General features: G+C 38.7%; 1 protein-coding gene across 1 annotated transcript; it reads left to right on the top strand.

The window, feature by feature from the left end:
• Positions 1–2495: 2495 nt before the first annotated feature.
• NSUN7 (NOP2/Sun domain family, member 7) lies at positions 2496–17626 on the top strand. The gene is made up of 11 exons (XM_010010686.1): positions 2496–2805; positions 3206–3264; positions 5182–5312; positions 6522–6674; positions 7887–8070; positions 9599–9809; positions 10446–10589; positions 11151–11252; positions 11803–11920; positions 15327–15444; positions 17030–17626. The coding sequence occupies exons 1-11, from the start codon at positions 2496–2498 to the stop codon at positions 17624–17626; spliced, it is 2127 nt and encodes a 708-aa protein (XP_010008988.1).
• Positions 17627–18463: the final 837 nt, after the last annotated feature.

The following is an 18463-nucleotide window of genomic DNA, read 5'->3' as shown; positions in this document are numbered from 1 at the left end:
CGGGCAGCGGGGAGCGGTCGCTGCCGGTAAGGGTGAGCGCGGGCAGGGTTGGGGGGGTGGTTTGCTCCCCTGCCCAGACAATGTGCAACAAGAAGCAGGCTTTGTTTGCCCCGTGATGCTGCTGGTGTTGCCTGTAGAACCGTTGTGCCAACAGTGAGTTGTCCTGATTGCTGCCGTCAGTTTTGTGGGTTATGGCTTGGGATCAGAAGTGAGTGAGGACATAATTTCTTGACTTTCTGTGCTTTCATAGCCAACATTGTCCTGTGAGAGGTGCTGACTGTTCACAACACAACTAGGTTGTCCACAACACAAACTCTAGGTGATGGGGAGAACAGCTGTCCAGTAGGTGTCTGTTAAGTTTTAGTCATAGGTGTCTTTAAGTTCCCTTCTTCTGCATGCCCTGTTACTACTCTTACTTGCAAATCTGGTCATTTTTAAGGGAAACAGTGTGGAACTATATTGGCAAGAACTTGGAAACTTTATTGCAGCAGTAGGTTTCCGCTTTGTAGGTGAAGCAGTCATACCTCCAGTCAGCCAGGTCCCTGAAATTCAGCATTTCTAGGACACAGAAATATTATAAACTTTGTTTTGTTTGTTCTTTTTTTAATCTATCTCCACATTCGTTCTTCATCTCTCTTCAGGGACTCCCAAACACAAGAAATTCATTTTTTCATTTGAAGATTTTCTTCACAGTGTAAAAAAAATCTGAACTCTGAAGGCCATTCTGTTTTAGGAGAGTGATGGTGTCCTTAGAACCTTTGGGGTTTTTTCCCCTAGCTGAGTAATCAGCTTGAGATTCAGCTCAAGTCTTCTATAGACAAAGGCAGAGTCTTTTCTTTCTTCTCTCAGCTGAGCTTCATGTTAATCAAGGTTGGTGTCCTCTGCCTGGCACAGAGTTCGGTAATCCAAGCTGTGATTTACAGTGTTGCAACCAGTGTCTGCACAGGGCGGAGCACTGTCCTCTCATCTTTGTGAACATGACAGTTGTCTTTTGGGAAAATGCATTCATCAAATCGCTTAATGTGCCTTGTGGGTCAGCAAAAATGGCTCGGCAAAGAAGTCGTTAACAGTAAACCCTACAAGTTTTGAAAGTCTGGACACCACAAACGGTTGTTCACTTGCTACATGTTCTAAAAAGGAATATTTTGTGTTCAGCTGGAGAAAGGATTTGAGTTTCAGGTCCCTGCTGGGTGCTGTCCTTGTTTTTATGAAATCATATACATGTCTTCTGGTCAAATTAGTGTAAAAGATCCAAAAAACATCTGTGATTTATTTATTTATTTTCCCTTTCTTTCTAGCACAAAAGCTTCAGTTTGGTTTAGTTAAGCTGGTACTTTATTGTAGTGAAGAACAGTGCTTTGTTCTGATAGTGCAGCTTGTTCTGTTTCAGTATAGCTTCATAAAATACATTTATGTTTGCTCCATGGATCCATCCATGCTGCATCTGACACTAGGATTATTGGAGCTTAACTCCCACCAGAAACAGCTGTTTGAGGTCCAGGATGTCTGTGAAGACAAACTAAAAGTTGCTTCTACAGGGTTAGCAGCTCAATTTTGGGGAGCAAATCCCAGGAAAGAAGAATGAGATGTGGCCTCCTCCAGATGGGCTGCCAGAATTCAGGAAGCGCCACTGGTCAGTTGCCTGGAGCATGCTGTGCTGGGCAGACACTGACGTGGGCTGGTCTTGGAGCGGGAAGGAGTGGGCTGTCATCTGTGTTTGGGAAAGGGTGCCTGGACAGGAGAATGCTGGCACAGCATGGAGCATTCCATGGCTGCCTATTCCACCTCTGGGAGAGATAATTTTTATTCTATTGTATATACAAGATGTGTAGAAAACGTAAGTAACACAGATAGGCATAAGGAAGATTGGATAATGTCTTCAGAGATGTCAGAATGGATTTCCTGCATTTAAAATTGTGCTGTTTAGGTAATACAGTGAGTACACTAACACTTAGGAGATCTCTGTTACCCATTTTTAGAAACAGATATGCCGTTTATTGGACAAGCATGTGGAATTCTCTGCAACCCTTTTCAAGATGGTGTTTGGAAGAGATGATGGCTACTTTGAAATTTCTGTAGTGGCTTTATTGAAGGAGAATTCCTAGTAAAAGGTATTATTCTGTCTGCAAGGATAACGCTTCTTGTTAGACTCAAATAATCAAATCTCTGCATATAGTCTGTTTAGGATCATTTATTGTAAAGCAGTGGCCTCTTTGAATTGAGTAACCAGTCTTTGTGTCTGCATTGGTGAAAATAAGTAAGTTAAGAAAACTACATATAAATACTTCTTTACTATGTGTAAGATGATAGACATATGGAAGTATAGATGTTATATGTAATAGAGCCTAAAAAAGAAAATAAATTCTATTGAAAACCTGAAAACTAAGGGAAAAGTGTGTTCTAGTGAAAGAAAATGTCTTAATTCAGTACAAACTTTGTTTCTTGCAGAGGCAGCAGGATTGTGACTTGCGCTTACACAATCAGCAACCAGAAAAATGCCTGAGCCTAAAAATAACCTGTCTTTACATGAGGATGTTATAAATGGTACTTCAGACTTGAGTGAAGTGAAAAAGCCAGATGGAAAAGAATCTGTTGTGAAAAGAACAATGACTCTGATTGAGAAGACTGGCTGTCACGACATCGTATACATAAACGCAGCTCAGATTTTCCAAGGCATTCACACTGAAAAGTCTAAGGATAGAATGCTGGTGCGGTATGCGGGCGGCTCGGCAGCGCCCGTGCTGCCTGTTAAAGATGTGTCTTCCCAGCGTCTGTCTTACGAACTGGCTTTCAATGCTCTAAAATGTAAGTACAAAACTTTTCCAAGAACTGCCAACAGAAACGATGCAGCAGAAGAAATACGGCAAAACGGTGTTTAGCTTCTGTCTGACAGCACAGATCTTTTGTTAAAGGGTTTTTGTTAACCACGCATTACTACTAGACTACTCATATCCCTCATATTTAAATAAGTATCAGCATGTTGTGAAATCAAACATTTAAACTCTGTACTTTCTCATATAAAAGAATTATGCTTATTTGGAGTTGCTGCTGTTTGTGATTGAATTTGCCCTTAATTTTCGTAATGTTTAAACGTTCAGCTTTTTATTTAATGATTTTCTATTTTTCTTTTCCTTCCACAGAATGTTGTAGATTTCACAGCATAACTTGTCAATGTTTTCATTTTTTTTTTTTTTTTTTTTTGCAGATCAAGAGCTCCTTGAAGAAATGCTGTTAGATAGTTGTGTCTACCCATGCCATTCAATAGTAAGTGAACATTTCTATGAGGAAGTATTTTTTTAAATGTAATTAGAATATTTTCTGAGAATTCTGCAACATTATTCAAAACACTTGTGTTGAACTATATGGTAGCCTCTGAGACAGAAATATTGGTGCTGTTGTTGTCTAAAGCATCAGTCTCCAAGGTACTAGGCACATTGTTTTTGAGTTTCTTGTTGCACCTTACTGCTTCAAATGGAGCAGCTCTGTGGAAAGGGACCTGGGGCTCCTGGTGGACAAGCAGCTCAATATACATGAACAGTGTGCAGCTGCAGCAGAGAAAACCAGCAGGCTGTATTAACAAGGGCACCACCAGCAGAGATAAAGGAGTTGTTATCTTGCTCTACTCAGTGCTTGTCAGGCCACACCTGGAATACTCTGTTCAGATTTGGTCCCCGCTATATAAAAAAGATGGGAACAGGCTGGAGAGGGTCCAGAGAAGGGCCACAAAGATGGTCAAAGGACTGGGAAGCTATATGGGGAAAGGCTGAAAGAATGGGGTTTGTTTAGCCTTGAGGAAAGAAGGCTCAGGAGACTTTATCACCATGTTCTGGTATTTAAAGGAACCAGGGGGTAATGGGTACAAGTTAATCCTGAGGAGATTCTGGTTGGACACAATGAGAACAATCAGCTGTTGGAATAATCTCCGTAGGGAAGTGGTGGATTTCCCAACATTGGGAGCTTTCAAGATTCAGCTGGACAGGGGGCTGGACCATCTTGTCTAGACCGTGCTTTTGCCAAGAAAGGTTGGACCAGATGATCCTTGAGGTCCCTTCCAAGCTGGTATTCTGTGATTCTTCAAAGAAAGAAGGTAGGAGAGTGAATCATAATGCTACTGCAGTGTAATACATGCTCACTGGTGGTGTATATGAGCCAGTGCATGTCCATGTTCTTTCATTCCCAGCTAAGTCCCCCTGTGAGTGGTGAAAAAAGTCATGTTCTCTTCCTGTCCCTGGGAGTTGGAAAGCATGAAGTGAACCCCATCAGACAAAAGAACGCATTGAACCTGTGTTTCATTTCCTAGGCAATGTACTGAACTCAAATATTGAACTGGCAAAAATTGGTCCAGTTTAGTCTCTCAACATGCTTTCCTGCTTTGACATGAAAAGAAAATCTAGAGCTAGCAGAGTAATCTGTTGCTATCCCTTCCAGTTTAGTCTTTGACGCCTTTGAAAATTGCAAGATGTTTGTGGAGATTGATGTGAGCAGGCAAATGATCTAACGTAATTTTTGGCTTGTTCTTGTAAGGAAGTAAGACTCATGTGGTAACATTTTGTTTGGTGGTATTCCCTGAATAACTTGAGTTTTCTAGCTAATTTCAGTCCTATTTGTGAGAGGGTAGGAATTTTTGAAGGCATGAGAACTATAGGAATTTCATGAAAAGAGAGAGACAAAAGTAACTTAATTACTGTCACTAACAGAGGAGATGCTCCCTGCTTTAAACAGTTAGAAGTGGGAAGGAGATTTTACATATGTCCCTACTGCAGAATGGTTGTTATAGCTGAGTTTATCGGTTGATACACACTGAACCATCCCACAAGAGACAAATTGATAGGCAAGAGGCTTTTGTTAGCATGGCTATTCAAAGAGCAACTATAGGAGGAGAAAATAATTTCAAGGTTTAAGTTCTGATAACATTAAAAGCTATTAAGATAGAGTGTATTATCTGTGTGTATGGAGAATGTTTTAATTTAGATAAGCTTAATGACTTTTAAATTGTATATTTGAGTTTTTAAAAAATTCTTCAGTGTTCTCCCAACTCTCCGTGAGGAACTATTCTTAGAAATCAGAGTTTCATTGGAGTTTTTAATGCCGCTCACATGGGAGACTGCTGTTCGGCCTGGATCGTTTTGCAGAAGTGTGGCATGCTTTGTGTCACTTTATCCAGTTGCTTTTCTGTTGCAGCCAGATGAATTAACCAGCTTACTGGTTGTGATGCTTTATGACCTACAAGACCGAAAGTTTCAAGCACGAGAGATTTCTGATGAAGATGAGCCTGTAGCAGACGTTCGGAAAGTAGAGCATTATCTATACAGGTATACCTGCAAAAACCTCTTTTTGTTGATATATATTAGCAGAAACACAGACTTGTATAACCAGTATCTTTGTTACAATAATTATTACAGAGGTCTTTGATCTTAATTATTACAGAGGTCTCTCATCTTCAAATTTTGCACCGTTTGTTTTTATTTTTAATGAGAACCTATTTTGGAGGGAAACTTTCATGTTCCTATAGTTAAGAAAAATGCAGCTAACCATCTTTTATTGTGGATTACTTTGCTAGAATCTTATTTTGGAGTTGCTGAAATTTTTTCATACAGTTTTAGAAAAGAAATTAAATACTCAGTATTTATAACATTCGTAACTCTGAGTGTAATAGTCAAGAGGCCGTGGAATGGAATAACATCCATTTGTTCAGCAAAACTTCTATTATGGAACTTGGTTCTAATTATCTAAAATAATAAACATTTAACAAAAAAAAAGAATGTATGTGAAATAAGCATTTTAAGTAGTGTTCAGGTATCTCTTTTGTCAGTCTGTTGATGAACTCAACAGGCATTTGTTGAACAGAATTGTGCTGCTGATGAATTTAGAATAGCCCCAAAAGTTCATAAGTGCAAGGTATTTCTGGAGGGCAGTAAGTAATATGCCTTGACATGTAAAGTAGTTCACCAGCAATTTGTATTTACTTTGAATTACCATCTATCAAGATTATGCAGAAAGATTGTGGAAAGAAAAGACTGGGAATATTTCTTCTGACATTTTCACATAATAATAATAGAACTGACTCCTGGTTGCCATCATGCTTGTATTGTTTCTGTACAGATTTAGAAGCCAGCTTTCATCAAGTGCTCATTCTGCACATATATGTGTTCATATCTTCAAACATGCCAAAAAATTTGATGATCGTATCCCACAGGTTGCAGTTCCAAAACATATTTGTGGCTTTTGCTTTTTTTTTTTTTTATTTTTTTGTAATAGTTGTCTGAGAAAACTGACATATTCACCTGTCATCATTCCAGTCCTGTGCATTTAGGTGAAACAGTCTTAGCTATGTGCTCTTACCTTGCATCTACTGTTGTCTGGGGTAGAAAATGTCCTATAACTTGTAGCAGCCTGCAAAACAAGGCCTCACTTTTGGTTTTGGTTTCTGAGCAAGATAGTAATATAATAGAAATGTTGCATGTTAATAGCTGATGTAAACACTTATAAAACTTACTAAACTTGTGACTATGTTTTTGTAGTTTTAAGACCAAATTGGCAGCTGCACTGGCAAGATATCGCATCAAACACGATGCTCCTTCAATTGAGCATGTGCTACCAGAAACCATACGGAAGCAGCACCAAAGGGCTTCTGCTTTACCATTGTGTGTTTGGATAAACACATTTAAAATCAGGTAAGGTCCTTTAAGTATTATCTAATATTGATGTTTTTACATGGGATGTGTTATAGTTTGCTACATGCTTGTTCTAGAATTTCCAGGTTATATTATTACCAGTAATTTAAGTTTCTTACATTAGATTCTGCCTAGTCCAGTGACATTGCATTATGTTTCTCTGTAGTTTTATACAGTGCAGTAATGGTATTCATGAACTGTAACAAAGTTGTGAAACAGTTTTTCTTACTATTCTGCTGCTTGTGTGGGTCTTTCACCAACTAAATAACGAAATAAAGTTAGAAAATACCATATGGGTGAGTAAATTCTGCAATGAAAAACAGAGAGAAAACTTCTTTAAAAGTGGGTGTGTTACTGTAAGCCATAACCTTGGGTAAGGGTGTTAAGACAGATACAAACCAAAATGTAAACTTGAAATAAAAATACCCTTTAATAATCCTTATATTCAGTGGTCTACTATATATGTTCCTAGTTCTGTAGTAACTGATGTGTGAACCATACCAGGTTATCCTGTTTTCTGTTTGGTTAGACAGGTAATCCATGGATATGGTTTTCAAGAATTTTTCTTCATACTCTTGTCTTGGACCAATGTTCTGTGTTTAGGTTACAGGCTCTTCAAGATAGAGAAGATGTCTTACTCTGGTTGTGATTTTGCAACCCTTAAATAAGACTGAACTAAAAGCTATTGCGTTGATCCTACATTTAATGTACCATATAAACTTGTGGTATTGTCTGAAACTGCGTTTCAGCAAACACATCTTGTATATGCGTTTAAATCTTTATGATATTTGATTTGCAAACCTCAGCATTTTTGCTTTAATTACACAAAGATTATTTCAATTATCAGCCATTAAATTCATTGGCAAGCTGGGCTAAATTGAAAGAACTAAATTATTCCAGCATAAATTTGCTACAGTGACTCCTGAGCAATGGACATATGTTTTGATGCTTGAATCATCCTCTGGAGACACATACCTCTTTCTTAATTTATCATCAAACTTGTTAACTTCATAGTTTCAAAACACGATTTAAATGCCTAAAATAGAGTGAATTCCCCTCTTGTATTAGGCAGTATTGCAATTATATATATGTGTATATATATATATATACACACACACTAAAAAAATATAAGGCAAAAATCCATGTAATCAGCGTGAACTGTATTGCTTAAGTACTGTTATACATTTAATGGTCTGAGTTGTATGTTAACAGCCTTGAAGATGTTTTCAGAGATTTGAAGGAGAAGGGGTTCACAAAAGTTGAGTCTGTGTCAGACTTGGACCATTATACGTACGGCGTGGACCAGCATTGCGGTGATGTGTTGTTTTTTCCTTCCTCTCTTAAAGAAGAACTGCTTAATTTAGATCTTTTTGCAGACTGCAAACTCTTACTGCAGGTGAGTTGATGTCACCCTTAAACCACAGGATCTGCAGACTAATCCTTTACATTAGAATTAGGTTATGTATTGTGTGTCTGTCCTATTACAGGTAGCAACATACTCATAAGGTTTTGGACGTTTTTAATAATTAGGAAGTTAAACTGTTTCGCTTACTAAATTTAGCGTGGAAATGTTAATGCTGATAATTGATAGCTATGTTGAAGTTAGTGGAATGTTATAAATTTAATCTTAAAAAATAAACATCAAAAGTTGTTAGAGGCAGTCTCACCGCTGAAAATGCAAGCAAAGTTTCTGTGTAAGCCCATCTGCATTACCCCAGTTAGCAGGTAACAGTGTGCCAGTATTATTTCTTCCTCTTCAACTGCTTATTCGTGATGGAATGATGACGCTTCTTTGTATTTTGTGCAGCATGGTTCCTAAACCCCCATCAGTTCCATTAGTCTTTTCCCTGACTTGCCATCATTAGACTCTCCAGGCAAGATTGGTCAGAGGTTCCTGTTGTAGAGTGGTGGTTTGGAGTAACAGTGCAACAACACACACTCACAAATAATCTGAAGTGTCTTGATGATTCTTGATTACCTAGCAGAAACATTTCAAAGGGCATTTTCACTTGAGGCTTAGCATATTCTGGAAATCCTAGCCTCAAAATATGTTACCCAACTTACAAAGTAATTCAGTATTCCATTTCAGTATGTATATTTTGAATAGAAGACATGCAGAAAAGAACTACAGATGAGAGCCCCATCGGTCACAGGGACAAATTCTGAGTATTACTACTTAAGAATATTCGAAGTGAGGTGAGCAGGATGGTACTTGAATGCTGTAAGTGTACACATAGACATGGACATGGATGTGAATGTAAAGGTTTAGTGCTCCCCCTTCCCCCGCTATCATCACTGTTTGCCAGGTTTAGTGCTAAACATATCTTCATTCTTTGACTTCTAAAGTAATTTGATGGGCATAATGTTTGGTTTATCTCTCTTTCTCTTCATCACTTGTAGTGTGAGATCATCTAGTCTTGTTGAGGTCCCTGTGCTTTCTGCATTCAAATTTGTCTCAGTGTTGCTCAGATTTCAGCAAAATCTTGGTCTTTGATCTGTAAGGGCTTAATTTCTTCCGTAATTATTGTCAAGAGCTATGTGAATAGTTTTGTATTTCTCTGTTAAGCTGCCTTTGAGGATGAGTTCTGCATAATGTGATCTACGTTTCTTCTGGAGTTGGCTCTTGCTAGAAGTTCCTCCTTATGAGGCTGATGCACACATTCTTTTCACCTATAGGTATTATGCTTTTATATGCGTTAGTTAGAATTAGATTGTTTAAATTTAGTGTGTGACTTCAGAAGGTGTTTGGGTTTATACTTTATTTAATTCTGTATTAGCAGCTATGCCTGATTAGTTTTTCTCCTGCCTTCTGTCCCATTTGTCATGAAAACAATGAAATACTTTCCTAACTTGGAAAAGAAGGTTGGCATTCACAGAAACCACACTAGTTGATGATACTTGACTTTTGTGTCATTATTTTCCAGGATAAGTCTCGCAGCCTTGCTGTACATGCTGCACAGGCACAGCTGAATTCAGGTGACGACATTATAGTGGCTCATGTAGGCTCCCATCTGACCATTGCCCATATGTCAGTGCTGACAAATCATAGCACATCCACAATTTTTGTTTGTGGTGTGAAATCTTCAGCAAAAGCAGCAGAACTGAGGAACTTTTTCAGTCACATGGAATGTACAAGTAGGTTTTAAAACAGTTGGTATACATAAAGTATTTTAATATAGACCTTTGTGATGCATATAAATATGGCATAAAGCTATCAAAAGTCAGAGAGCCATCCCTTGTTTAAGCACTTGGGAGGGCAGTAAGAATTTATTTTTTGTCACAAGGTGAACTGACAGCTCTTCAGCTACAATTAAGTTAATCAAAGGTTGCAGATTAACCCTGTCATAGGCTCCTGAAAAGTCAGGGTGAATTTTTCCGTATACGTAGTTACTGTATAGCAGTTGGTGTAGCTGTGTGTCTTCGAGTCAGTTTATTTGATGTCTTGGCTGTTGCTTTTGGTCTGATATCCAGCTGTTTGAGAGTGCTAATCCAAAACGCATGAACTTGTCCAGGTTACCTGAAGGACACAATCACAACAAAATGCAGCCAGACTCTGGAATCCCATTAGCAGTGTTTTCAGTGGAAGATGCTAAGGTCTAGGTAGTCCTTCCATCTGTCTGAAATCAGTGGGGCATACTTGGCAGCAGATGGGTCTAGCAGCTTCTAGCTCTATGAATGTCTGTGTAACATCAGTCTCTTCACCTTTTATTGCATTAAAATTAGGCAGCCTTGCTTGCATGTAGAACTGTAGAGTTTTTCCTTTTTTTTCAGATATTCAGTTGTTACATGAAGACTTTACTGAGACTGCACCAACAGACCCAAAACTTCAAAAGGCAAAAGTTATTTTGCTGCTACCACAGTGCTCTGGACTGGGTGCTGGTGACCCAATAGACTTTATTTTAAATGAGCATGGAGGTAACTTTTGATACAACAGCTAGCTCAAGCTTTCTGGTAGCAACAGTATTCAAGTATTGTGTTCTGGACATCGTAGCTGTTTCAGTAAATTGTATCATGTTATAAAAACCCCTGTCTTTATTTAAGTTACTGTAAGACATAACCATTAAATAACTTGGATAATTCTGTGTGTCTGCTTCACGTTGATAGTATGAAGTTTGAGGGTTATTCTGGGGATCAGAGTGTACACAGGCTCTCTTTTAAAGTAAAAAGACTGTAGGCAGAAAACTTATTTCAAGATACCAGTGTGAGTATAATTTTCCATTGATGACATGCCTTTATCGACTGTTTGTATAAGTCTACTCACTGTACAGTTCTCATTAAATAGAAGCAAGTAAGAGGCACTAGTAATCACAGGTAAAGCGGGAAGGAAGAATCACTTAGGCATTGTTGATTTGTAAAACCTTCCTTTCCACTGCACCAGGAATAACCAGGTCTGCTACCAAAGCATTTTTTGCAAACAGCTGTATTTAAGACACTAATACAAGTTGCAATAATATATCTACAACTCTTTGCATTTAGATGCAGGATTACTAAAAGACCTTTTCCGAGGAACTGTAGCCAAGGATAAACTCAGCGTTCTTTCTGAGAGGCAGCTTAATGAGTTGATTCATGCAATGAAATGTAAGTGTGCCAGCTCTCCAGTTTCTGGGAAGACCTTGTACTATCAATTCCATTGTGCTATCACCAGTTTCTCTGTAGTTAAAAATACACTGGTAATTCTATTAGTTAACAGTAAATCCATAACCAAAACCCCTAAATGATGGTCTCCTCCAGTCTGAAGGTGTTGCTGTGTCCTAGTGTTCACCAGCCATTAGTACAGGAATGTTTAGGATCGTGTAGAGAACCGGCTTGGTGGCTTGGTCATACCCTGCTTTGGAAAAGTTGTAAGTGTAGTCTGATTCCGTCTGCATGCTGCCACTTTCCTTTTCCCTCCTTTGGTAGCTGTGTGAAAAGCCTGGGTGCAGCTTGGAATTTGTGCTGAAATATGCAAATATTTGAGAAGAGTTTAATTATTAAAACCCACTAGAAATTGAATACTGATGTGTGCAGGAGGATGCATTTTATGTAGAAGTGCCTTCCAAGCATAAATTGTTGTCATGCTTTCAGTCCTCACTAACCCACTGTATGTATGGAGAATTTGAACAGTGGAAAAATCTTGTTTGTTTTGTAGTTAAGGAAGTACAAGCTATTGTTTACTGCACTTGTTCAATTTACCCAGAAGAAAATGAAAGAGTAGTGAAGAAAGCACTGGAATCTGGAGTCGAAGGAGATAAAGTACAACCATATAGGTATGGAATGAGTTCTGTCTGTGGAAAATTACAGTATCACTTTAAATTGTAGCATAATTCTTATCCTAGACTTAGCTGTCTTGCATAAGACTAACAATGTTTAAAATAGCTTTTCTGCCTCTCATTCCATTCCTTTTGATGTTATGTGTGTACTGAAGTAGCATTCTCTTGACTTTTCCATGTAATGTATTCGTTCATCTGAAATCAAGATGGGAGAAAAGCATCACTAGTTGGAAATAACATTGTGGTGAGCTTCTGCCAGAGCTATTGCTTTCATCCTATCAGTGTTCAGAGTAGGAAGCTAGTTTAAGGTAAAATGGAGACTAGAAGTCAGGCGACTTGCTAGCATGCTCTCAGCTTCTGACCCTGAATGGCCAGTTTCAAAGGAAAAAGACATTAAATCTTACAATGTGAGAGTAACATAGAAGAATGGGAACCTCTGCTGCAGGATAGTTCATCCCTGTATTTAGACAGAGGATTTTTTGGGAGGGGAAGGGAGACTGACATGTAACAAGTTACAAGAACATCCTGTGCAACCATAACAAATAGTAATATATATGAAAACATGTGATGTATGCTTTACGTGGAGTTAAAACCTGTGAGCTGCCACCCCTGTCAGCTGGAGCAGTTGTTAGAAGACTGATGGAAACTTCCTGTATTTTCCTGTCAGTCACAGCAGATAAACACAAAACAATTGGCACTTTCTTGCACATAGAGGTAACAGTCGATTACAGCATGCAGGTTAAGAGAGTTCTATGTTGCCAAAAGCACAGGAGAGCAATACTATGTATTTAGATTTTCTATTAGCTGATGTTAATGACCTGGCTATTGCAGGGAAAGGTTCCGTGGTTTGAGATACTGTTCAGTGCAGTCAAATTTTGCATGATTAAAATGGTAAATGTTAGCCATGGCCAGTCCAAAGAATTAGAGATGTTATGTGTGATGTTCAGATACAGTACAACAAAATGCATCTTTCTTGCAAATCACTGATAGGAAAGAGTAGCCTGTTTGAATTTTTATGCCAAATGGATGAAGTCAGGGTATGTCTTGCCAGTGATGCTACACTACTCCAAAAGCATTTATGGATTCTTGTTGTAAACTAGGTTTTCCTTTGGGATTTGAAATTTTGTCAAGTCTGTCACATCTTGACCTATGTGCAACTATTATTCTATGGGAAGAATTCAGGTGCCCTTGGAACAAAACGGTCTCTGAATTACTTGAACACAAATAATACATAAATTCATGACACATATAACAGTAAGTATATTTTAGAAAAAGAATAATCTGGGAATTTTTTTTCCTGGAGTTTTTATTTTTATTTTTTTTTTTTTTTCAGAAAAATTCCCCAATGTCTAAATGATCTCACCTCCCCCCAAAGCCAAACCAAAAATTTAGCCAGTGTTTTGCAGAAACAGCATGAAACTTGTCAAACCACCGAATGATACTTTTACTTTCAAATCAAGGCATTCTCAGATGGTAAGAAAGGGAGAATAAAACTACAGTAGGATTTTTGCAGACCTGAGCAGATTTGTGACTGAAGCCTCACTGACCTTCATAAATGACAATTCCAGATTCACTTCCTCCTTCACTGCTCTGCACATAGCTTGGATGTTCTCATGCATAGTTCTTGCTACAGTAAAGCTGCTGGTAACCAGCATAAACAGAGCAATAATAGAACACCATAAATATATCATGTGATTATGCTTAAGATGAAAGCTCAAGCTGTTTAAGATGCATGTACTGCTTATGACAGTTCCCTGTACGCTTTCCTTGGAGTTAATTAGATAAACTATTTGACTAAAAGCATGGAGGAGAGAATGAAAAACTCAGTTGCAGAGTGACAACCCCCTGCATTCACAGTAGTGTCTTTGAGAGGCAAGTTGCACTAATAAAACATCCTCTGTGGTCATCACGAAGCTACTTAATATTAATTTTCCAAGAAACTGGTGAGCTTTCAGGGAACTCTTATACCAATTGTGCTTATGTATATTATGTCTTTTGGAATTACTCTGCTGAGTGCTGAACAAAGTGGCGTTGAACAAAATAGGGCTGTGCTAGGGCGGGGTCATACAGCTGGCCTTTGGGGTGTGAAATTGTAAAGGCAATTTCAAACATACACACTAAAGCTGTGCTTACCTTAAAGATTCTGGCAAGCAGTTTATAGCAAAGGCTTTACCTTATGTAAAGGTGCACACTGCAAACAGGTGTGTGTAGAGGAGAATCTAAATCATTCATGCATTTCCCTTTGGCCTCTCCAATTTCCGCATCAATTTTCAGGGTCAGACCATCCGCTAAAGGGATTCCTGGTTAAGAGTAATTGGTTTACATCAATCAAAATAAAGAAAGATTATAACTTTCTTGCATTGAATCACCTCATCTAAAAGCAAAAAATCTCCTGTGTGTCCTTGGACACAGTGTTTTATATAAAATGCAAGAAGGATGTGAGCCTTGTAGTGTGTTTTATCAAGTTCTGAGGGACATACGCAAAATCAGGTTACGGTGAAAATTTGGGAACAGTTTTGAAGACTTCCCATTAGAAATGGATGAGCCAGCCAAGCCAGGGTATTGCTTACAAATACTGAATGTGTTTCTCTGAAACCGCCTTTGAATAAAGCTCTGTCTGAAGAGGATCAATGGAGCACTGGGGGGCTGTATAAAATCATAGAATGGTTTGGGTTGGAAAGGACCTTAAGATCATCTAGTTCCAACCCCCCTGCCACAGGCAGGGACACCTCACAGTCCTCAGCAATGTGAAGAGGAGGGAGTAGTAACATTCTGACAGCATTCTTCTGTACTGAAACAGCTTAGTACTAGTTTAGCTGCTTTATAGGCCAGGTCCTTGAGGCCTGTTTGTAACAGCTAGGGACTACTGAATACAGGGGAAACATGAGAGAAAGCTAGTGCTTCCTTCCTGACTGATGCACTGCAAAACTCAATTATCACAAATAGGCAAGTTTTCCTCACCTAAGATTTTTAGCTTAGGTAGATAGTTCTGATGAGCATATATATACTTAATAACTCTAAGTCAACACCTCCATAATTTCTTGTGTACTGCTTAGTGTTTTCAGAGCATTTCCCAGCTTCGTGAACAACTTGACAATGCAATAATTGCAGATCTGAGAAAGAACAAGGTTATTAATTATGTGCATACCTATTTATTATCTGGTGGTTAATACTTAGTTATGGCAAAAAGTTAAATGGCAATTATTGGAAAACATGGAAAAAAATCCCCAATTCTAAAAAGATGAGTTCTCATGTCTTTTTTGAATTGCAGTTTTTAAAATGAAGAGACGCTGTACAAGACTGTCATTGAAAGATCTAATTTGGAGATTAGTTTTACTATATCTTGTTTATTTCCTTATATATCTGTAAATATTATTTTATGGTCATTTGTTTATTTTTACAGGCTTATTCCTCCTGTTTTTGATACTTGCTCTGATTCAAATGTTTCCACTGAAACTTTTTTCAAAGCGGAGCCATCAGAGATTTCCAGTGGCTGTTTTCTGGCTGTTCTGGCAAGAAAGGTAAGCTGAGAAAATTACCACTTAAAGACTTCACAGAAGAAAAAGAATAGTACCATTTCCCACAAATGAATACATGAAATTGAACATAAAAAAAAAATTCCTGGCTGTTCTTTAGTTGTCTTAAGAACAAAGAATAGGTGAGCAGTTGAAATGTGCCACCTCTAAAGAGTTTTATGCTGAGCACAGCTTTCCAACATGTGCCTTTTCCTTCGGAGCTGTTCGTGAGCAGAGTTATCTCCTGATCAGCACTACAAACACCTAGAGGAAACATATGGTTGCTGTCACACCTTGGAAAGAAATACCCAGCTTGGTGAGACTCATGATAAATGGCATCTACTGAAGTTACTTGTTACGTCTATATGTGTCACCAAGCTCTTCCAGTATTCAAGCAGGCAGTGTCACCTGTAGGGATATATATAAAGACTTCATTGCAATTTGAATAACATAGGTATGAATATGTTTCCTTCCAAAACTGAGGCATATGCAAATCTGGCTTGAAAGGCAGGGGGCTTTTGCTGAGTAAATTTAAAAGCCTTGGCATGGTTCCTAAGGAAAGGCCTTAGAGGGCTAGTTTGCATCTTCAAGCATCACTATTTTCCTCTTGCATCTGAGAAAAGCAGGACTTTTTTTCACTGAAAGAGGAAGGGGGGCTAATTAAATGTCAGTAAAAATTAAAGATACGAGATCCTATTTAGTTGTTTGTACCACTTCCTGTCACGCTGCAATTACAGTGCTTGAAAGAAGCTTGTGTCTTGGGGGAAATTAGAAGATTCTATTAAGAGAATCAGACATGAAAAGCCTTTCAAGTTATCTGTTACTCACCTCTTTTCCAGGAAAAATAGTTTTTTTAACCTGGCTGAGCTAGTAAGTTGTTTCAGTTAATCATGCCAGGTACCTCTGTCTACCAGACTGCCTCCCTCCAGAGAAACACTTCTGTTTCAGGTAGCTAATTTGAATAGTTTTTTTTAGTCAAATTCTAGTGCACGGAAGCAGTTGCTCCTATGGCCAATTTTTAGGTGATTCTGGAAATGAACATTTTCTGCAAGGCAAAAACCATGTACTTAGAACTTAAGCTGAAATTTCTGGTTTACAGAAATCCTCTTCTTGGCTAGTTATAAATAGTTTCTTCCTCATTGCTTCTCTTTACACACTTGGATGTTGACCCGATTCCTAGCTAATCTAGTTCAAGAGTTCCTTGCTTTTGTATTATGTGCAAGGATTTTCATTATCATGAAAATTATTCACGTTTAATATTATTGGCAATATTTCTGTATTTTAGTAACTACTTCTGATACACACACCACTTATACGTACATGCATGTTATTACAGACACGTTACAGTAAAGGTCAATGTGGGAGACGTGTAGCAGGAAGTCCAGAATTCAGTTTCCCCTCTTCAGGCCTGTAGAGGGGGCAAGGTCTCTAAGAGCAATTGCTCAGACACCTCTTTACACAACAGTCACGTTCTTAATTTCCTGAATAAATAGTCTGGTTAGCATTTATCACGTGTCTTCCTGCTAGTTTCTCCTGGAGTTTGCAGTTCTGTGTTGTGGCTTAGATTCATTGTTTCCTTTGAATTTTCTAGAAAGATTCTTCAGAAAATATGTCTGCTGAAGACATTTTGGGTCAGGCTGCAGCAAAAGGACTACTAGAAGACATTCTTGTAGAAAAACCAAAGGAAGGGGAGAAAAAACAGAAAGTAACACAACTGACATGTAATATTGCTGGTGGTGTAAAGCCAAAGATTACAGAGCTCCTTCACCCTCAAACCGTGTCTAATATTAAGGCTGAAGTTGCTGTGTCTAAAGCAGTCAGTAACGTACAACAGAACGTGAGCCGAACAAAAGCCGGTGTTCAGCTGAAGAAATCCATCCGCCCCACTTCAGCCAGAGCTCTGCCTGAAGTGCTGAAGCACACACATCCGTTGTCACCTGTGGGCAAGGCCTATGGCAGGCAGACGCCCGCTAGAAAGGCACGTGCAGAGCACAAGCGGGTGGTACTGAAGCTTGCAAAAATTACATTCCCTCCAGAGGCAACACCGTACTTAAGTTCACAAGGAAACAAAGCTGGGATACCAGCTCATCACTGCTTCCACTGCTGGAGTGCAGCAGGGGGTTTCCGTGGCAGGGTACTTCCAGCACCTCGGCGTAAAACAGTCAGGCCAGCTGTGCTTCATCCTTGACCATGGATGTAGGAATCTCATACACTGCACTGCCTTTACACAGAAGGTAAAGATTACTGTAGGTATTAATCAATGCGCTTAGATTACAGGATACCTTTATGCAGCAGGACAATCTTGCTGTGGGAAGGATATATATTATGGGATACTTGCATAGAAATACCCATGTTAGTTGTTTTTAAACCAGTAATTACACTTCAAAGTGAATGGAGCTCAGCTGTGTAAGGCTGACTGATAGACTGTTGGGGGGTGTAAGGTCAAAAAACCTAGAGCTTTTTGCTATACACTTTAAAGTGGCAAGTCAAAACATACACCCCCCCCTCAGCTGCACAGATCTGTAGGAATACCCAGTTTCAAACTGATTTTTTAAAGCGAGACTGCATTTTTTAAGTGACTGTTTCTCATTACAAGTACTAGACACCATTTAGACTGACACATGGAAATTAAGGCTTGCATAGTGAGCCAGTTAGCTCACCTTTATTACTAAAACTAGATGTGAACTTTGGTACAGGCAACTGGCCAAGTGCACTAAAGCCCATGCACAGGTTTTCTAGTACTTTTTCTCTTGATGTCTACTCAGATGTGCCCCAAAATCCTAACACTGAAAACTGGATAAAATATTCTCATGCTAAAAATACAATTATAATAATCTCATGTCAGACTATATCATGTCTGATAACTGCTTTTCACAACTTAAGCATCTCTCAGTTGAAAAGAGCTGCTACTGTCAAAGTAGGTTATTTTTATAAGTGTTACTGCAAGCCAGCTGAATAATGACAACACAGAGTGGCTTTGAAAACAGCTGTGAGCTTCTAACCTGCTCCCTTTTGCTAGCAAATA

This window comes from Nestor notabilis, unplaced genomic scaffold (genome assembly GCF_000696875.1).
Source record: "Nestor notabilis isolate BGI_N333 unplaced genomic scaffold, ASM69687v1 scaffold5913, whole genome shotgun sequence".
In the NCBI taxonomy this organism is placed as follows: domain Eukaryota; kingdom Metazoa; phylum Chordata; class Aves; order Psittaciformes; family Psittacidae; genus Nestor; species Nestor notabilis.
The sequence above is the reverse complement of the archived record's forward strand: the minus strand, read 5'-3'. Positions and strand labels throughout refer to the sequence as shown.

Bases quoted from the DNA above. Each gene is read 5' to 3' on its own strand.
- NSUN7 (XM_010010686.1), top strand. From the start codon at position 2,496: ATGCCTGAGCCTAAAAATAACCTGTCTTTACATGAGGATGTTATAAAT. The intron at 10,590-11,150 runs GTAACTTTTGAT...CTTTGCATTTAG, and splicing joins TATTTTAAATGAGCATGGAG to ATGCAGGATTACTAAAAGAC. The intron at 11,921-15,326 runs GTATGGAATGAG...TTATTTTTACAG, and splicing joins GATAAAGTACAACCATATAG to GCTTATTCCTCCTGTTTTTG.